General features: G+C 43.9%; 1 protein-coding gene across 1 annotated transcript in view; it reads right to left on the reverse strand.

Moving 5' to 3' along the window:
- Window positions 1-21,790, reverse strand: part of myo18b (myosin XVIIIB) — a 49,325-nt gene that overhangs the window by 14,009 nt on the left and 13,526 nt on the right. Inside the window, 32 exon segments of the mRNA XM_084047670.1 lie at window positions 774-857; window positions 1,376-1,492; window positions 1,794-1,907; window positions 2,674-2,835; window positions 3,440-3,544; window positions 4,015-4,125; window positions 4,595-4,795; window positions 5,066-5,189; window positions 6,085-6,239; window positions 6,810-6,934; window positions 8,069-8,174; window positions 8,265-8,384; window positions 8,814-8,903; window positions 9,175-9,318; window positions 10,012-10,140; window positions 10,732-10,797; window positions 11,016-11,125; window positions 11,362-11,512; window positions 11,995-12,178; window positions 12,529-12,676; window positions 13,826-13,946; window positions 14,329-14,409; window positions 14,966-15,167; window positions 15,393-15,483; window positions 15,734-15,904; window positions 16,413-16,557; window positions 16,748-16,811; window positions 18,160-18,260; window positions 18,503-18,645; window positions 20,440-20,650; window positions 20,967-21,134; window positions 21,542-21,654. Coding sequence (XP_083903796.1) covers window positions 774-857; window positions 1,376-1,492; window positions 1,794-1,907; window positions 2,674-2,835; window positions 3,440-3,544; window positions 4,015-4,125; window positions 4,595-4,795; window positions 5,066-5,189; window positions 6,085-6,239; window positions 6,810-6,934; window positions 8,069-8,174; window positions 8,265-8,384; window positions 8,814-8,903; window positions 9,175-9,318; window positions 10,012-10,140; window positions 10,732-10,797; window positions 11,016-11,125; window positions 11,362-11,512; window positions 11,995-12,178; window positions 12,529-12,676; window positions 13,826-13,946; window positions 14,329-14,409; window positions 14,966-15,167; window positions 15,393-15,483; window positions 15,734-15,904; window positions 16,413-16,557; window positions 16,748-16,811; window positions 18,160-18,260; window positions 18,503-18,645; window positions 20,440-20,650; window positions 20,967-21,134; window positions 21,542-21,654 — 4,157 coding nt within the window.

Raw genomic sequence — 21,790 nt, forward strand, 5'->3', positions numbered from 1 at the left:
GTATATGGATTTATGAACTAGAAACTTTACAACCTTTTGGTATGAACTTGGACTTTGATGTATTTTATGTTTTTTTACCCATTGCTCAGAAGTATGGCCCCTTAATTGATGTATCTTTGTGGAGGGGAGCCTCATACATAGAGAGCTCAGAGCTGCAGCCTACCTATTGGTTTATTAGACTGAGTGATGACACCCACTGACTCTGACCCACTTAAGGGTTCCAAAGCCATACGCCTGTAACCTGATGAAGTCTTACACGGGGCGAAACTATGTTCACTATTTTTGGTTAAATAAATAAAAAAAGACGGGAGAGCAGTTTATCGTGTGCGGACGGACATTCCCTTTTTCTTCATGATTATTTTTGGGTCCAGCACCGTGTTTGAAGAACTGTGGGGATGTGCATGTCCTACCTTTTTCCAGAGGTATATATAATAATATACCCCACTGGAGGACAGCTCCAGTTTTTCTACGTCTGAGTCAAATGACAAATAACATAACATCCAACAGTGCTCCATTAACCCTACAACAGTGGTTCTCAAAGTGGGGTCCCCAGCTAAATGTGTTAATAAAGCATCACAATCATTTTAACCACTTTTAACCAATTTTGATTCTCTTTTTACATAAATCTTCTCTTCTGCAGGGGGTCCCTGGCAAACCTTTTCAGATGGGGGTACGTGGCCAAATACATATCATTTTGGGGGTCCTTGGCTTGAAAGAATTTGAGAACCAGTGCCCTAAAGTAGCCTATTGCACTACAATGTAAGGAGATGTACCTCTTCCTGAAGAGTCTGTCTCTGCTTCTTCACTTCCTCCAACTCCGCTTGAAGGTCCCTGATCTGGTTAATGTCATTGGAGGACTGAACAAGACACAGAGAGAGGCTGTTAGTGATAATAATAATAATATTATTAATAATAATTATTATTTGTATAGCACATTTCATCAACGAGGCAATTCAATGTGCTTTACACAAAACATTAAGTAAAGGAAACACATTATAACGGAACATTAATATACAATAACAAAAGCAAAGAAGCAAAAAAATAACTCTTACAAATAAAAATCACAGTGCAATATAATAAAATATACTCAATGAAAGGCAGCAAAAAGAACTAAGAGTGGCAGCAGTTTTCTTGAAGTTTGTTCCAGATATGTGGTGCATAAAAACTAAATGCTGCTTCCCCACGTTTATTTTTGGTTCTAGGGACAGAAAGCAGACCTTTCCCAGATGACCTGATATATCTGGATGGCTCATGATATCACACAAGATCAGAAATGTATTCTGCCCCACCATTCAATGCTTTATAGACCAACAGTATTTTTTAGAAATCAATTGTTTGACCCACAGAGAACCAGTGTAAGGTTTTAAACTCAGACCTGTGCGATGAGGGCCTTGTGTTTCTTCATCAGCTCATTGAGGTCTTCCTGGTCCTCCTCTAGTCTCTTCAGCAGGTCCTGCTTCTCATGCTGGAGGTGGTTTAACTGTTCATCTACCTGTAGGACCAGGAATACACTTTAACATCTGTTTAACATATGTCTAACATCTGTTCAACATCTGTTCAACATCTGTTCATCTACCTGTAGGACCAGGAATACACTTTAACATCTGTTTAACATCTGTCTGACATCTGTTTAACATGTGTTTAACATCTGTTCATCTACCTGCATGCATGTACAGGAACACTCCTATACTCTGACTTATAGTCACTATAACCTGTGACTTCACTTTTTGATTGACAACAAAACTGATCCACCCATAAATTCACACACACAGAGTCAGAAGAAGCAGACTTACCAGGCTCTTTTGTTTGCAGATGTTCTCTAGTTCTATCTGAGCGTTCTCCAGCTCCTGAGCCAGGGTCTTCTGGTTGTTCTCAGCCTCGGTGCATCTGGCCTCGTTCTCCTCCATCTAGTGTTGAAGACAAGGAGACAGACAGCATGGTTGGTTTGAATAATGCATGTTCACTATACCTGGGTTTGTTTGTGTAAATGGACAGGTAGATGTATGTATCTGTATAACCGCAGTTACATCAAAGCCTCTTGACTTGAGCAGTCGTCAGCTGGGTGAATCTGCAAAAGCATTTTCACTTCCCACGGGGACCAGCACCCCCCCCCCCCCCCCGAGTGAAATCCAAGACAAAAAAGAAAGACTTCCCAACTGGCTTTTACTTCCTGTTTCTGTGTGACGTAGGTGGCCCAGCCTCTTAACCACTTAAACCCCATATGGTTGAGCGGAGTCCCTATGCTAGTGTATTTTCAGTTTTCCGTTATTGCAGGGAAAGCTTTTGCTGAAAACAGCTGATCGACAAGCTTTCCCCACACTACGGATGCTGAGGTTTCAGTGGTTTAGGAGACCGGAAGCAGGTTGGAGTCTATTCATTCCAGTGGGAGAGTGAACGTGAACACAGCTTCTGAACCATTCTTTAGCCCCATGGTCACTGAACTACATATTGGACCCAGTCGTCACAAGCTACACAATCTTCCCAACCTTTTGACTAAAGTTACTAAGACTAAAATGGCTTTTTTTTCCAGAGAGACAAATCAGGAGAACATCGACTTCGTTATCGCCCTTTCTCTGTTCCCAGCAACACACTCTCGCGAGATCTGGCACCAGTAAGGGTTATCTTCCTAAATGAAGCATCTTTGGTGAAATGTTAACAGTCTAGTGGAGTCACCTGGAAGTGCAGCCTCTCTATGTGGTCCTTGCTGCCGTTGGGCTGTTTTTGTCCAGGCTGGTCTATGGTGGACATGAGCAGCTGGGCGTCCACCAGCAGAGCATGGGTTCTCTTCAGGTCCCTGCGAAGCCTCTTCTCCACGTCAAAGTCCCTGTGACCCACCTGCATGATAATAATAACACATGAAACACTGTGACCCACCTGCATGACAAGAAGATGTTACAGTACATGAAATACTGCACATACCCACCGGGGCTATGATCAGCAGTGCATGTCTGGAACAGATAGTATTTGCACGTTTATTTCTTTAACCACTTGAACCCCGGCGTCCCTATTCTGGAGCGAGCATTCAGCAAAAACAGCTGATCTACAAGCTCACAACTTTTAATGGTTAGTTAGGGTTTAAAGTTTAAGTTGACTAAAGACAAAGTTCTGACACCTATAGCATTTCTTGTTAAAGACAAGACAAAACTTTACACCTCTGCAGTGTAGTTAATAGTAATGGAATTGGTTATTGCCTCCTTTTCGATTTGCTAGATTATTTTGCTTATGTTTAAATATATGTATATATTTTTTTAAACACAGATCTTCTCTTCTGGGGGTCCCTGGCACAAACAAATTGGGGGGGGTCAGCAGCAGATGGGGGGTCTGCAGCCAAATATATATCAGTGTGGGGGTCCTTGACACAGAAAAGTTTGAGAACTACTTATTTAGAAGGCATTTGTAGAATCGGCCTCAGGTCTTAATGGGTAATGTGTGTGTGTACCTGGTCACACAACGTTGCGATGAGTCCTTCCAAGTCGTGTTTCTCATGAACAACCATCTGCTTCTCTTCATACTCCTGTTCCAACTGCATCTCCATCTGCCTCAGCTACACACACACACACACACACACACACACACACACACACACACACACACACGGAAGGGGAAATTAAATGATATGTCCAGGACAATAATTACTTAGTTGCAAATCAAATTTGGGTCAGTTGTAAGTAAATGCATGTGATTGGCCGATGGGTTAGGTTGGATGATTAATTGATTGATTGAATATTTTATTAGACAGAGATGTAAAACACCAAAAAGTCCAGCGGTCTTGTTTCCATTGGGGTCCTGAGGCGGGACTGAGTAGTTTACATCATTTGCTATGACAAAAACTTGGAAAGTTTCACGAAAATCTTGACCTCTAATGACAAGTGACAAGTGTTCAAGTTTGTTTAAGGGTGGTGTTGAATTCTGTTTAAGGATGGTGTTGAAGTCTGTTTAAGGATGGTGTTGAAGTCTGTTTAAGGGTGGTGTTGATGTCTGTTTAAGGGTGGTGTTAGGGTGGCGTTGACCTACTCGTCTCTGTGAAGACTTGTGAACGTCCTCCAGCTCCTCGTCTTTGTCCTCCAGTTCCTTCTGATGGATCTGTTTCATCCTCTCCAGCTCCAGCTCAAAGCGCATGTGAACCTTTATTAACAAAATACATAATTATGCATGAATATATAATTGTACTATTGTATACAATAAATCTCTACAGCTGATAACCATTGTTGTCAAAGGTACACCTTAAAAGTGTGTGTGCAAATGTACAATTGATTGATTGATTGAATACTTAATTAACACGATTATTAACAGTACAGGAAGTACAGTCAAAGGTAATGCTAAAAGGACAACACAAAAAGCCCCAGGGGCCATGTGGTCCATTGTACTCAATTAATCAGTAATACATACAATACAATACAAAACAAAACAGTGTACAGTGTGCATTACATTCATCCCATTCACACACACAGAGGAGGAAACCATGCATGCTCATTGGGAGCTGTTAGGGGTTCAGTGTCTTGCTCAAGGACACTTTGATTGAGCCGGGGATCGAACCGGAAACCTTGCTGAGTGCGTGTGTGTCTGTGTGTGTGTGCGTGGGGTGCATGCTAACCTGTTGTTGCTGTTGTATCTTGGAGGTCAGCTTGGTGATTTCCTCCGCTCTCTCATTGGCTGAGCTCTCCAGGAGGCGGAGCTGTTTCTTGAGGTCAGGCAGGGACTCAGAGGTCAGGTCCAGGGGCAAGCTGAGGTCACGGATCTGAGAACACAGCTCCTCTTTCTGCTTGGAGAGACGACTTGCCTCCCCCTGGCTCTCCTACAAAAAAAAAAGAAAAAAACGTATTTTGATACAAAGTTAAAGATAGGGTCACAATATTGACACCCCTACCTACCCACACACACACACACACACACACACACACACACACACACACACACACACACACACACACACACACACACACACACACACACACACACACACACACAAACACACACACACACACACACACACACACACACACACACACACACACACACACACACACACACACACACACACACACACACACACACACACACACACCTGCAGGGTGTTCCTCAGGGTGTATATCTCGGTCCACAGAGCAGTGTTTTCTTGGACGGCTTTGTCTTTGTGTTCTCTCTCATTGTCAGCTCCCTCCAGAGCCTGAGTCAGTTCACTGTCAAACCTGTACAACGCAAACAAACACAGTTAACCACATGAACCCTAGCATCCCTGTTCTGACCACATGGACCGTAGCATCCCTGTTCTGACCACATGGACCCTAGCATCCCTGTTCTGACCACATGAACCCTAGCATCCCTGTTATGACCACATGGACCCTAGCATCCCTGTTCTGACCACATGAACCCTAGCATCCCTGTTCTGACCACATGGACCCTAGCATCCCTGTTCTGACCACATGAACCCTAGCATCCCTGTTCTGACCACATGAACCCTAGCATCCCTGTTCTGATCACATGGACCCAGCATCCCTGTTCTGTACAATACAAACAAACACACACATTTAACCACATGAACCCTAGCATCCCTGTTCTGGGCATGTGATGATAGGCAAACGTTCGCTGAAAATATCTAATATACAGGCTTGTAGATCGGCTATTTTCGGTGAAGAGATTTGGTGTAGAGGTGTTGTGGTCCAAGGATAGTGCCCTGGGGGACTCCAGTAAATGAAGTATATGGGGTTTAAGTGGTTAATTCTGAGAGTGCCAGGCGCTCGGATGGCACAATGGTTAAGTAGCTGCCCATCACCACAGAGTCTGGCGGTTTGAATCCACTATACAGTATGTCGCAATTGGTCCGTGTTCAGGGGAGGGAAGCCGGGCGGGGGAGGGTGATATTTGTTACTGCATGAACTCCTACAGGCTGGGGGGAGAAGCCTGTCAGCGGGGAGTGTTGGGCGGGAGGAGTAGGATGGAGGCTCTACGTCCTCCTCACTGGCAGGTGAATCAGTAGGACACGACAGCAGTGAAACACACAGAAATGTGTGTGGGGGAGGAAATAATTGGCATAATGACAAAAAAATGGGGAGAAAAAATGTGTAAAATAAAAGACAGACAGACCTCCTCTGCTTGCGCTCCAGCTCGTGCGTGCGGCCCTGCAGGTTGTCGGTCAGGACACGGGCGTCCTGGAGGTCGGAGGTCACGCGGCGGATCTGACGCTTTAGGTCCGTCACACTCCTCCTGGACTGTTCCAACTGGGTCTGCAGGGACATCACCTGCACACACGTACACACAGTGTCACATGTACACACGGTGTCACATGCTTCAAATGGGTAAAACAACTTAAAGGACGACTCCGCCCATTTTCAAGCATTTTTAATATAATTGGTCCTCACTAATGCTCATGATAATATGGTACCATTTCTTCTACTTGGTCTGTGTCTCAGAGGAGGCCTGTGGACAGTTCAGAAACCCGCCTAACAGTGACAGCATCGATGGGGAATCCAAGCTAATAGCTTTCTATTCTTGGAAAGTTAGCATGCTATCAAATAAGAAACAGAATGAAAACATTTAAATCTCCCTAACGATGACGTCACTGGTAGGCGGGTTTCTGAACTGTCCACAGCCCTCCTATGAGACACAGACCGAGTAGACCAATTTGTTTGTTACCATATTATAATGAGCATCAATGAAGACCAATTATATGAAGATAGGTTGAAAATGGGTGAAGTCGTCCTTTAAGCTCTGTTTTATACAGTATACTACCTCATACCACTGTACGACAGATGGTACGAAAATGTAGTAAATGTTCCCAAATTTTGCAACATTTTTACAGATTTGTGTACCTTGGCGTCAAGCTGTTGTCTGGCCTGTTTCTCAGACTCCAGTTTCTCCTCAGTGCTTTTGAGTCGCCTGCGGAGGAACTCCACCTCTGTCTGACAACACTCCAGCTGCAGGTTCAGCTCACTGTCTGTAGGACATGTAAGACCAACACTTTGTTAGAAGATTACTGGGGGGGTTTTATGCTTTTTCTCTCTCCATGCACATCTCTTGTAAGCCTTAGATATAAGGCTTTAATTCTACCAGACTCAATCAACTGAATTGAACTGAATCAACATTAGAAGGATCAGTTGTCATCCTCACCAACCTGAAAAGGTTGGTCTCTGCATGGTTGTGTGCATGTAGCAAAGTTCACAGGAATGCCACGCACACCAGTCCTCTTTGTGGTGTCGGCCCACGGCAAAAGATCGCAAAAAAACAGAACTGGCACTTGGGCTAAGTGTGTGCTGCCACTTTGATGTTTTTTGTGCAGCAAATACTACTTTATAGATCCGTTGATTAAATCAACTGATCGATTAGTCAACGCATTCCTTGGACTATTAGTCGACTAAGAATGTATTTAGTCGTGGACAAGACTATCCGTCCACGTGTCTGTGTGTGTGTGTCCGTCTGCAGCTAATCTCTGGTACCGTTGGACCTATCTGCATGACACTTTGCAAACACACTCCTCAGAGGCTGTGTAAAAACCCTGTGCCCCCAATCTTTTCACATCGGCCTGCCCCATTAGAACTAATTTTTTAATATTAATCCTACAGATTTTGTCCATAGTCGTGTGATCAAGACGGATCTGTCAGATTTTTCATATTCCATCCCAATTGGCTAAGATTGGCTTTCAATGTTTTGAACAAAATGCCTCAAATCATGAACGCAGCGTCCGATCGCTGTAAACTTTGCACACACATTCCAACTAAACCAAGGATGAAATGCCACCCTTAATGGCCAATGCCACCCTTAATGGGCCTCATGGTGGCACTATAACTGGCAGATTCACGTTTTGCCCTATACTGTAGCTCTTGAACCGTAGGTCAAACAATCAAAACATTTTTCCCTTGGATTCCTTGGATTATTAGGCAACTCCCCAAATAAGCCGTGCCCATTTCCACCTGACAGGTTTTACGCCATGTTGTGTTTTTCTTTTTCAACAATAAGCTACCTGGCCTGCTCCGAGGACCACCTTTTTCTAGTTATTCTTAGTTTCTTTTTCATTAGCTACATTACATGACATGTGCGTGCATGTGTTTGCGCACGTGTGCTGCTGTCCTACCTGTGGCTGGTCCAGTCTGTTTGTCTTTGTTCAGGACTTTCTGTTTCTCCTCAGCCAGCTGTTTCTCCAGTGTTGTTATGGTAACCTTACACTGATCTAGACGAGACTGGAAGAGAACACACAGCATGTTGTCATCTGATGTGTGTGTGTAGACAGACAGACAGACAGACAGACAGACAGACAGACAGACAGGTACCTGCAGGTCTTTGTTGTCTTTGTTCAGTCTGAGTCGTTCAGTTCTCTCTACGTCCAGAGCCTGACCCACCGCGTCGCCACGGAAACGCTCATCACTCAGTTCAGAGGTCACCGCTGTCACCTACAGGGTTACACACAACGCTTAACTGCGTGTTTGTGTGTGCGTGTGCATACAGTATGTGCAAGCATATGTGTATGCATTGTATGTGTGTGTGTGTGTGTGTGTGTGTGTGTGTGTGTGTGTGTGTGTGTGTGTGTGTGTGTGTGTGTGTGTGTGTGTGTGTGTGTGTGTGTGTGTGTGTGTGTGTGTGTGTGTGTGTGTGTGTGTGTGTGTGTGTGTGTGTGTGCATCTATTACATTGTTTATTATGCTATGTCTACAGGTATTACAAAACTGTACACAATAACACACTACATAGACATAGTGGTCAAATAAAAGGGATCGTGATTTGTCACTATAGGCCGTACATATGGTTATGATAGAGGACAGTGTAGCTTTCAACATGTTTTCCATTCATATCCTAAAAGTCAGAGCAGTGCGTTCCACATACCTTGGTTTCCAGAGTGTCAGTATTCTGTCTCAGCTCATTTCTCTCCTTCTCTGATTTCTCCAGGCGTCTTCTCAAAGCTGAGATCTCATCCTGGGAATGGGCAATGTGACATAAAAAAAAGAAATGTGAAAAGTTGTCACATTTTTAAAATCCTTTAAAATATATTTTTTTAAAGTGTATAAATAGTCAATTTAAAATGTATTTAAAAAAAAAAGGATCACAATGCAGTGTGTGTGTGTGTGTGTGTGTGTGTGTGTGTGTGTGTGTGTGTGTGTGTGTGTGTGTGTGTGTGTGTGTGTGTGTGTGTGTGTGTGTGTGTGTGTGTGTGTGTGTGCGCGCGCGGTGCGTGTGTGTACAGTACCTCCTTGGTCCTGAGACAGTGGTTGTCCATGTTAACGTCCAGCAGAGGGCGTACTTTACAGAGCAGTTTCCACCAGCTCCATTTAATCACAGCTCTCAGTGCACGCAGGTTCCTCTGCACACAGCTCACTGCCATCTGTTGCACCTAGAGAATGAATGAATGGTTTGATTTCGGTCTTAACCACTTTTAGCCAAAAAATTGCAGATCTACAAGCTGTAGATCTAAAATTTCGATCGCGACATTTAGATTCTAAATGTCTCAATAGAAGAGCAGGTGAGACAAAATACAACCACCCAAATTGTATAAGTTATATTGTATTAAGATACTCTACCATATAGATTGGACCAAACAACATTTTATTAATTTAAAAAAAGTGACATACTGCTGCTTTAAGCCATGTACAGAGTTATTCACAACAAAACAGCACAACAACAACAGCTGGACTGAAAAGGTGTAGGCTGAAGCAGTAGCTTATAATGCCTTATCCTTTTTTTACCTTATAATATATATGAAACAGAAACATTGGCAAAACATCGATACAAAAGACAAAAACAAAGACAAACGTTATGGAAGTTTCACATACTGGTAATAATTTGATATGGATTATAATAAAGTTGTATATGTATCTACTATTTTAAACTTTAAACGTTTTCTTAAATTTATAGATTGAACTGAATATCTGAAAATCTACAGTTTAAGGACTCATCATTTCCTTGGATGAATGTGTGTCTTTGTTTACCAAGCCATCACTGTCTAAACCAGTATGTACAGTACCAAGCAACTCATTTTGGGTTGCAGAAATGTTTTAATGGGTCGTGAGAAATCAGACAGACTAACCTTTAGCTTGCGGTACCACTGTCTGGCCAGATGTCCCATACAGGCAGCCTGTAACTGCAGCAGCCAGCCACTGACCAGCTGGTCCCTGCGCTGTTCCAGAGAGCGGAGCACCCCACGCTTCATGAACACCTGAAGTATAGAGCAGGCAGGGTGTCAAACCATCAGCTCAATAACCGTATTGATATATTATAACTCCTAGAATTCTCCCCTTATTAAGGTTTGAATACTCTGGCAAATATTTTGCTTCAAATCTATTCATATACTGTAGTTGATGCCTCATTCATAAAGGTTGATGACTTTATTCGCATTCATTGCGGAAGCTCAGGCAAATCAACCTTGATTTTAATTTTAAAAATCATGTTGCTTCATTGCTTTATTTGGCTGCTTGTACCTGATGATTATTGATTGTTAAGACGTGACGTTGCGCCCCGCTAGAATAACTTCCGGGTCCAAGTGTTTTAATGTTAATAATAATAATGTTAAATCATAATAATAAATAAATACTTTGTACTTCTATGATATTAGCATTAAGACCCTTATTAACCCTCAATGGTTCATTTCTGAAAAAGGAGGTTATTGTAAAAAGATTTACGGGTTCCAACATGTTGTTTACAATGAAGAGTGGACGGCGCTGGTGCCTTTTGGACCCGGACGTGACATCGGACTACAAAATTACGTCAGACTTAAGAACCGAATTGATTGATTGATATATTTCCTTACCCTGCTGGCACCCAGAACTATACTCTTCTTGTCCAGATCCAGTTCAACCAGCAACTCCTCCACCGCCTTATAGAGAAATAAGAGGAAATAAATAACACACATTTACTTTAGGTTCAACATCCATAAGACTGAGAATTAGCAGCTGTGTGTGTGTGTGTGTGTGTGTGTGTGTGTGTGTGTGTGTGTGTGTGTGTGTGTGTGTGTGTGTGTGTGCGTGTGCGTGTGCGCGTGCGCGTGTGTGCGTGTGCGCGTGCGCGTGCGTGTGTGTGTGTGTGTGTATGTACCTTTCTCTCATCATGGGAGATGAACATGGAACCGTAGCGTTTCATGATGGGAGGGGACAGAGCCTGGAAGCGACAGCGGAAGTCACTGAAGGGCATGTGTTCTGGGTAACCTGGAATATGAGGGGAGAGAGAGGTTTGTTTCAATAAATGAATGCACTACTTGATCATACTACAGTGTCACACAAAAGCATAACAAATGGTAGATCTACAAGCTCGAAACGCATGGCATCGCGATGCGTTTTGAGCTTATAGATCTACAATTTTTTATTTTTTCAATGGATCTCTGCTTTATTTAGTTGGGATGTCTTTGTTTCGTTCTTTCTGCTTGGGGGTCATTGGTACCGACCTGTGCGGTAGATCTGCAAGGCAGACAGGATCTGTGTGGAGTGCAGCTGCACCCTGAGGCTGGGGATGTCAAACAGGCCGTTGTCTGGCTTGGCCAACACACACTGCAGGAACACTGGCCTGGCCCTGCGGATCAGGTTCAACAGAGAATCCTGGAGAGAGAGAGAGAGACAGACAGAGAGAGAGAGAGAAAGAGAGTAGGGGGGTGATAAGAGAGGTGCATTATTAGGACACTCGCTGCCTGCAGTTTGACTGCTTTGCAGTAGCCTGGGATCAATACCATTTTCGTTTTTCTGATCCGGTCTGGAGCGTAAATAACTTCACGTCATCAGGTGGGCGGAACACATGACCGGAACCAAGAGCGCTGTGCTCCTCCGATATGAATCCCCTAGTTTAAAACGTGTTTAGTTTGGTATAATCGTTTCATTTCTTTTGGTATACAGTAATAATCTTTTGATAGAATACTCTTTTATTCTAACTCGTGGTGTGACTAGCGAGACCACTGGAACCTAAACCGGATCACACGGCTCAGTTTTCGAATGAATACCAGGCTTTCCTCCGTGGTGGAAACGAAAGCCTGGTGACGCGAGGTTAGCTATGTAGTGAGAGTGAGGGTTTATAGTAGGATACTCACTGCCTGCAGTTTGACCGAGATGCAGTGGGAGTGTCTGCGTATGGCCGCCATCCCGCCGCTGAAGGTCTTCCTGATGGTCCCGTTCCTCTGCAGGCAGCGCTGGCTGTTCCCCTCCAACCCACCCAGACCCCGAACCAGAGGGGGCACCGAGGCCCTGGGGGAGAACAGGGCCTTCACCACACCTCTGGAGGAGAGAGGGAGAGAGAGGAGGGAGAGAGAGAGAGAGGGGGCCGAGATATATATATATATATATATATATATATATATATATATATATATATATATATATATATATATATATATAGAGAGAGAGAGAGAGAGAGAGAGAGAGAGAGAGAGAGAGAGAGAGAAATCAGAAATACAAGGTAATAGACTCGTGATTCTCAACCTTTTTAACCCATTAAAACCTGGAAAGCATCTGCGTCATTTTAGATTTTAGCGTTGGCTATTCAAAAATCAACAAGCTAGATCTGCTATTATGGAACATTTTTGAAACATTTTTTTAAACACAAATCTCTCTGAGTATAGACTTACATGGATGAGTTCTGGAGCAGAGAGATGGCGTTGAGGGCCGACGGGTTGTTCTGGATCAGAGCGAACCAGCCGGTCAGGTCGTAGCGGACCGGGTCAGAACCCATCAGGTGGTTGACCTCGCACTGCAGGGGCTGCTCACACTGACGCACTGGGGGGGAGGGGGGCACGTTTATTACCCATTGTTATGGCCGTTGAAAATGAACTCCACCAAAACATAAAGGGCAGTGTTGTGTTCTCACCAGTGTTACTGTAGTAGTAAACATAAAGGGCAGTGTTGTGTTGTTCTCACCAGTGTTACTGTAGTAGTAAACATAAAGGGCAGTGTTGTGTTGTTCTCACCAGTGTTACTGTAGTAGTAAATATAAAGGGCAGTGTTGTGTAGTTCTCACCAGTGTTACTGTAGTAGTAAATATAAAGGGCAGTGTTGTGTTCTCACCAGTGTTACTGTAGTAGTAAACATAAAGGGCAGTGTTGTGTTCTCACCAGTGTTACTGTAGTAGTAAACATAAAGGGCAGTGTTGTGTTCTCACCAGTGTTACTGTAGTAGTAAATATAAAGGGCAGTGTTGTGTTCTCACCAGTGTTACTGTAGTAGTAAACATAAAGGGCAGTGTTGTGTTGTTCTCACCAGTGTTACTGTAGTAGTAAATATAAAGGGCAGTGTTGTGTTCTCACCAGTGTTACTGTAGTAGTAAACATAAAGGGCAGTGTTGTGTTGTTCTCACCAGTGTTACTGTAGTAGTAAATATAAAGGGCAGTGTTGTGTTCTCACCAGTGTTACTGTAGTAGTAAACATAAAGGGCAGTGTTGTGTTCTCACCAGTGTTACTGTAGTAGTAAACATAAAGGGCAGTGTTGTGTAGTTCTCACCAGTGTTACTGTAGTAGTAAACATAAAGGGCAGTGTTGTGTTGTTCTCACCAGTGTTACTGTAGTAGTAAACATAAAGGGCAGTGTTGTGTTCTCACCAGTGTTACTGTAGTAGTAAACATAAAGGGCAGTGTTGTGTTCTCACCAGTGTTACTGTAGTAGTAAACATAAAGGGCAGTGTTGTGTTCTCACCAGTGTTACTGTAGTAGTAAACATAAAGGGCAGTGTTGTGTTCTCACCAGTGTTACTGTAGTAGTAAACATAAAGGGCAGTGTTGTGTTCTCACCAGTGTTACTGTAGTAGTAAATATAAAGGGCAGTGTTGTGTTCTCACCAGTGTTACTGTAGTAGTAAACATAAAGGGCAGTGTTGTGTTCTCACCAGTGTTACTGTAGTAGTAAACATAAAGGGCAGTGTTGTGTAGTTCTCACCAGTGTTACTGTAGTAGCCGCACACTCTCTCCAGCACGGTGTTCTCGGTGGACCCGGGGGTCACCATCTCCTCATCCAACAGCCACAGCAGACCCCTGGGTTCTCCGTCCGCTGCCCGTAACTTACACACACACACACACACACACACACACACACACACACACACACACACACACACACACACACACACACACACACACACACACACACACACACACACACACAATGACACAGGTCTAGTTAGAAACTATACATTTTCAGTCTACAAGATCACAACTGCTACTTTCATCGAATGTTCCCTAAATAATAGGGATTGTGTGTGTGTGTGTGTGTGTGTGTGTGTGTGTGTGTGTGTGTGTGTGTGTGTGTGTGTGTGTGTGTGTGTGTGTGTGTGTGTGTGTGTGTGTGTGTGTGTGTGTGTGTGTGTGTGTGTGTGTGTGTGTGTGTGTGTGTGTGTGTGTGTGCGTGCGCGTGCGTGTGTGTGCATGTGTGCGTGTGTGTACCTGTATAGCGGGTTGGTCGATGGCAGACACCACCTCAGCTGGACTGTTCTCTGGACTCTCCAACTTAACAGGAACCTTCTCCTAAAGCAACCAGAACACATCTATATTAGGGTCTGTGCGTATGTACTGTACCTGGCTGTGTGTGTATGTCCATGTGCAGTACACAGTAAAATCCTGAATGTTAATGTAACTCTGTGATGTGATACACATGTGGTCACATGTGTACACTCTCAGCAGTATAAATGTATAAATTAACCACACACTAGACCCATTTTCAACGTATCTTAATGTAATTGGTCCTCAGTAATGCTCATTATACAGGGGTTGATGCTAAGGTCTGCTAAGATGCTAAGAGGCACTTGCCTTTCGGGCAAGTACAGGTCATGTTCTACTTGCCCAAAAGTCATGTTGTTGTTGAAAATTGTTGAAATTGATGAATTTGTTGTTAAAAAAAAGTTGAATGCGTTTTTTTGTACATTTATTAAAACGTTTAGATATTTATGAACATTTTGAACATATTTGAACACTTTTGAACACTTTTGAACTTGTTTTTCACTTTTGAACAGCCTAAAACATATCAATGTTGGGATCCTTGACATGAAAAGGTTTGAGAACCACTGGTATAGTGTGTAGTTACCTGTGTGTATCTCTCCAGGGTGTTAGTGAAGGTGTGTGTGTGGTAGTGCTCCAGCAGTCTCTCCTGCAGGTAGTTGTGACAGAGCTCGGCCCAGCCGGCGGCGCGGTGCTCCGGTTCTCCGCTGTGCCTGGGGTTCCTCATGCCGGGCGTGTCCACCACCATGACGGAGCCTAGCGTCATCAGCTGCTGAGAGGCCAGGGCCCTGTGGTCGGGATTGCGTACGTACACACGTTTATTTGACCACATGAACCATAGCATCATTATTCTGGGGCAAACTTTCTGCGAAAATAGCAGATCGCTCACTTTCGTCTATACTTTCGGCAAAGAGATTTGGTGTAGAGGGGAAAAGGGCAGACAAACAGACAGACAGACAGACAGACAGACAGACAGACAGACAGACAGACAGACAGACAGACAGGTAATGTACCTGTTGATGAGTGAAACTATGGCAGTGAAGAGTTCCTCATACAGCCCAGAGGCCATTCCCTCTACACACTGTGTAGCAGTTAACCTGGGACCTGAAGAGAGAGACACGCACACGCACACACACACACACACACACACACACACACACACACACACACACACACACACACACACACACACACACATCCATTAATATTACTCTTTTAAAGCATCTTACAATGCGTGTGTGTGTGTGTGTGTGTGTGTGTGTGTGTGTGTGTGTGTGTGTGTGTGTGTGTGTGTGTGTGTGTGTGTGTGTGTGTGTGTGTGTGTGTGTGTGTGTGTGTGTGTGCATAATCTCACCATCGTCTGGCTCTGCAACAGAATGCCTCTCTCTGCCGCCTCCGGTGGCTCTCTGTAGTAACTGTCTGAGGTGGTGTTTAAACACAGCGGTGTCCAGCTCATCTCCCTCACATCCCAGAACGCTGCCGGCCACCTGAGCACTGCTGAAGTTCACAAACTGTCTCCTACCCACTGTAGAGGGAGAGGGGGTGGTTAGAGTTAGAACAGGGAAGATTTAAGAGTAAAAAGTAATGTTGAGACCCTTTGTTTCTTAATGTAATGGGAATATATAAGGACTAGTCTAGCGCTGAACAGGGCTGTCATCCCATTAAGAAATTCTTAGTAGACTAATAGCCATAGGAATTTGTCGACTATTCGATTAGTTGATAACTAAAAATGTGTTTGCTGCAATCAACCATGCAGAGAGCAGCCTTTTTTTACTGGCTATTGAACGTTATAGACTGGCAGAATTAAAGGGTTACAGTATATCTAGAGTTTACAACATGAATAATATATTTTTTTTAAACAAACCGACAAACAAAGTCTTTGAGGGTTGACTGAGACCAAAGTACCAGTCGATTAATGGATTCATTGTCTATGAGCCCTAGTCCTGCATGCAGTGAAAGTGATGAGTCATCAAGTGATAGTGCTGAGTCATGCAGTGATAGTGCTGAGTCATGCAGTGATACTGATGAGTCACCTTTACAGGTCCCAGCTACTCCCAGATGGTAAATGCCAGCCAACACATGCCAGATTGCCTTCTGCTCATTGGCTGAGAAGCCCAGCGTTTCCATGGCAGCCAGCAGCTTGTTGAAGGCAACTGATGCTCGTTGCTTTTCCTCAACCTGAGGATTCAAAGTGACAAGTCATTATTTACATTATGCGAGTCAAAGTGATGAGTCACTTTTTTACATTAGAATCTACCGGTAATGTAAAAAAAAAGAGACATTTTTTACATTTCAAGTGGTTAAGAAAACAACGACAACAACAGACATGTAATGCAATACATGTCAGTATAAATGAGGTGGTCCTTACTTTGGTGGGAGGAACGATACCAAAGCAGTTGGCCTCACCGAACTGGTGCAGCTGCAGATCTGTCCTGTTAGGATAAAACAACGAGTGAAGAATTGATAACAGTAAACCTGTTTGACCTCATAGACTCAATTAATACTTCTACTTCTATACTACTAAACGTGATATTGAGTGGTGTAATGTGCCCCTTTTTGCATATAGCTTCTCAGGGCTCAGTGCTTTCAGAAATGATGATCTCTCATTCTGAGAAGTGCACCTAGGGGGCACGGTGGCGCAGTCGGTAGCGCTGTCGCCTCACAGCTAGAAGGTCCTGGGTTCAATTCCCGCCGGGGACGCTGTGGCCGCTGGGGGCGTGTTCTCTCCTCCGCGTCATCAGTGCCCACCTAGGTGGGGTTGGTGAAAGGGCCTTTCTGTGTGGAGTTTGCATGTTCTCCCCGTGTCACCCTCACAAAAACTGCATGTTTTTGTGGGTAGTTTTGTGGGTAGTTAATACCCTCACAAAAACATGCAGTAATCCTGGTCACTATACTGCCTCCCCCTGGTCAGCCAGGGCGCCTGATGGAGGGGAAAGGAACTGGTTGGAATAACGTGTTCCTTCCACGCGCTACGTCTAACCAGGGAACCTCCCCCCTGTCGGGTGATAAGAAGCGGCCTGCTTGCTCCTCATGCATTGAAGGAGGCATGAGCTTCAGCTTGGGCTCTCCCTAGGCTGGCAGAGGGAGAGTAGCGCCCAGGATTACATAGGCAATTGGCACTGGGTGAAAAAATATGGGTTACAAAATCGTGGGATAAAAATTATATTTAAAAAAAAAAATGAAAAGTGCACCTAGACCAAATACTGAAGTCAGGGTTAATTGGGTTTATACTGTAGTGTATAGTGATTATAGTTGTGTTTCTTGTGTTTATAGGAGCTGACATTGTGTTTCTATTAACAAGCATATTTCAATACAGGTAGTGTTTAGAGTAGAGCAGTGGTTCTCAACCCTTTTCATGCCAAGGACCCCCAAATTCACACATATTGGCCCTATTGACCCCCATTTAAAAAGATAAGAGAAGATTTTACAGCTACTGTATAGCAGTGATTTTCAACCATATTAATTTCAAGGACCCCCAGTTTGATATGCATGAGGCCATGGACCCCCATTTGATACCATTTTGATCTCTGGGACCCCAATCTACACTGTCACTGTACCATCATCTGTGTTAATTTAACTGACTCTGAGAGTGTACAAATGGAACCAAATGGACCCGTTAGGGTTCATTTGGTTCAATTTGCACACACTCAGAGTTACAGACCCATAAGGGTCCATTTTGTCCTAACTATCAATCGTTTAGCTGGGGACCCCCTGCCCTGGACCCCCTTTTCAGGACCCCTGAAAACCACTGGTGTAGGGTAGAGTAGCACACAACCAAACCTCAGCTCTGTACTGAGTCCTGCCAACATCTGAGAGAACACCAGGAAGTTACTCTCTCCTTCATGCTTACGACACACTCTCCATTTCTCCAACATCATGGTCTGACAGAGAGAGAGAGAGAGAGAGAGAGAGGATGAATGAAATATTGAAGAAGACATAGTGTGTCATAGTGTGTGTGTGTGTGTGTGTGTGTGTGTGTGTGTGTGTGTGTGTGTGTGTGTGTGTGTGTGTGTGTGTGTGTGTGTGTGTGTGTGTGTGTGTGTGTGTGTGTGTGTGTGTGTGTGTGCGTGAGCGTGTGTGTGCGTGTGTGTGCTTGCAAGCGTGCGTGCGTGCGTGTGTTTACCTGTAGGTGTCCAGCGGCTGCCAGTCCAGCGTGATTAAAGTCTATAGATAAGACCATGGCGAATCTGTTGGAAGCGTCACTGTGCTGAGAGCTGACACAGCCGAAGGAGCGCAGGATGGTAAACACAGCTTGGACTCGCTCCACTGCGCCACACAACACACAAACATACACCATCAAACACACAACCAAAGTACACACGATCAAACCCCAAAACCAAAGTTAAAAGCAAAACAAGAGGAGGGCCACGGCATCCTGAAGCCTAAGTTATGCTCTGTCACATGAGGAAACCTAAACAGAAGATCTACAAACTCACAACGTGCAACGTGAGCTTCTAGCTCTGTAATTTTTTGACAATGTTGCGCGACAAAGTATGAATTGGGCTTAAGGCTAGTGAAGCAAACTTGTTGGAAGCTTATGTGCTTTTTGGTCTAAAAGATAAGGAAAAAAGCATCAATAATACAAAAGGAACAAATCCATGAGGCACTCATGATGAGGCAAAAAACTTTTTGAAAGGGCTCAAGGCCTTGTGGTCCATTTCAGGGCTTAGTTAGTTTGCCCTGAAGAAGACCACCGGAGGCCAAAAAGACATTTGATCTGACTGTTCCATTATGAACTAGCTTTTTTTTTTCTAAAGTTTTTAACTTTTTGAAGAGTGCCTTGGATTCCTTTGTTTTGCATTGTTCCAGTTCCAGTTATGGGTGAGTTTTTCCCTGAAAACCAATACTGATACCATCCCCTTTGAATTGGTTCTGTGAAGCTGTTATTTTGTTTATATTTCAGAATTGTTTCCACTCAGTTCTATCGCTGTCAATGAATTTAGATGTCAACAGACTTGTCAAGCTGAGATCTCTTATTGTCTGGCTATGACAGACTACGAGTGAGATATAAGGGGAAAAGGTTATTTTTTATTTATTTTTATTTCTGCCCAACATCTGTGGCCCACTGGCCCTTATCAAGAAAAACATTTGACAAATAATGATATAATATAATTCATATGATTATAATTATTTATTATTATAATTTAAGCAGGCTGGCTGCCATCAGTCAGTTTTAGTTTCACTTTTCACCTGATGCAGTGATGTCATAGTGTCCTCCCACCTCGTTAACCTTGCAGCTGCCAACAACATGACTCGAGAGTCGAGACAGGCACTGCAAGAATTATGGTAAGTTCACCTGCCTTGTCTGTTTCATTTGAAAATGTGAATACTGTCTGTACTAATGGCCAATATCTAGGCTACATAGAGAAATACTAATCATTTATATAATCTTTTTTACATGGTAACGTATTGCTTATTTTACTGCACTTTGCACTGATGAAAGTCCCACATGGATGGACTGAAGCTGTCAAATGAAATTAGTTACTTTGCCCTCATCTTAAAGTTAACATACTGTTTGTGGCATGATGCAGGAGGCAGAGGAGAGGGGGGGTAATAGCAGTAATGACATGGGCCAAGTTATTGTGGAACATCTAGCTCCTTTAGCATAAGACATTCTACATTTCTGGTGTGAAATGGCACAAGGGACCCCACCCGCACCTGCCCCTTCAGTGCTCTCTGTACGGCCCAGGTCAGAAAGCATTGTGTTATAAAAACTCGGAAACAGCATACCATGAAACGATATTCACAGATTAAACTGGCACAGTTTCATAATCCACCCAAAATAGTACGTTAGTACATTTTAAGCCATTTTAGAGTCCGTATGTTTGGAAGATTGTGTGGGTGGTGACGATTGTTTCCAATATTTAGTTCAGCGAGCATTTGGCTAAAGAATCCTTCAGAAGCTGTGTTCACGTTCACTCTCCCATTAGAATGAATAGACTCCAACCTGCTTCCGGTCTCCTAAGGAGGCGGGGCCACCTACGTCACACAGAAACAGGAAGTAAAAGCCAGTTGGGCAGTCTTTCTTTTCTTTTTTTGTTGTCTTTTGGTACTACTCACCACTCATACTGGGTCCGGTGGTACCAGCTTGTTTCAGCAGGGTGGTTGTGAAGGCCTGGCACGCCGTGGTCTTGCCCGTGCCACTGCGCCCCATGGCACACACACTGTAGTCCCTCCTGCTGCCCACCATGGACACATACACCTGTTTGACCAGGGCCGACAGGGCCGGGGGAGCCTCCCACACCGACTCCCCCCGTCGGGACTTTGGGGTCTGGAGGGCAGGAGAGGAAAACAATAACTTAAACCATGTGGTTCCCAAACTTTTTAGCTTTTTAGACACAACGTGTGTCACGTTGTGAGCTTGTAGATCTTCTATTTTCCCTACTTAAAAATAAATATTTTATTTATGAAATACTGAAAAATATTGGAATAGTTTTTAATGAAAAGCTGTGATTTCTTTTGTTTAAACTTTTTAGAATCTTTAGAAATAATATATTTATGTAGGAAACGGACTAAATGAGATATTCACTCGCGAAAATTGGTCCGCGACCCAAAGGTCTGTTTGGGAAACAATGTGTTCCACTCACCTTGCTGTGAGGGTGGGACGGGGGCCAGAAGTTGACCAGGTTGGGTCCAGCGTGCGTCAGGGGCAGGCTGGCTCTGGCCCTGCTGGTCAGAGTGTGGAGGAGGCCACACTCATTCACACTGTGCAGCTCACTGAGGTCATCGCACAGGTCCAGCTCTGCGGGGTTACACTGCACACACACACACCACAAGAGACATTTAACCACCAAACCCCTGTAGAGAACTGGGCTCCCTGTCTGTCCAGTTCTTTAATAGATAGAAAATAAATGTTCAGGTTGAGATACCAATTTCATCGACTCGGGAGAGAGAGATCCCATTTATCGACTTCCGGTTTTGGCTGATTGTTTTTTGTTTCATCACTTCCATTAGCACTTGTTTATCCCATTTTGGGCGGGAACCCCTATTTGTAACTTTACCTTTCAGGATGGGAACCCCTTTTGGGGTTATTGTTGCTATGTGCAGTATATAGCAACATACATTTGTTGTAATTTTCTTTTTTTTCTTTTACAAAAACATATTGACTTAAATAATAAGTAATGAGAGGGCCTATAGTGTAGTATACAGTATATAAATATACCTTCTCTATCTCATACTCTGTGACATCATGCAGTGTTCCGTCCGTCTGCAGTCGCACCCGAACTCGGCCTTCTGGGAGGTCCGGTGTGCCCTCGTCTGGCTTCAGCTGAGTGGCTGAAAGGAACACACACACACACACACACACACACACACACACACACACACACACACACACACACACACACACACACACACACCAGCGTTTAGAGGAAGTACAGTTGACATAAAGAATCTGTTCCCTTTATGCCGA

The sequence above is a fragment of the Gymnoscopelus microlampas genome, assembly GCF_963454915.1.
Source record: "Gymnoscopelus microlampas genome assembly, chromosome: 21".
In the NCBI taxonomy this organism is placed as follows: Eukaryota; Metazoa; Chordata; class Actinopteri; order Myctophiformes; family Myctophidae; genus Gymnoscopelus; species Gymnoscopelus microlampas.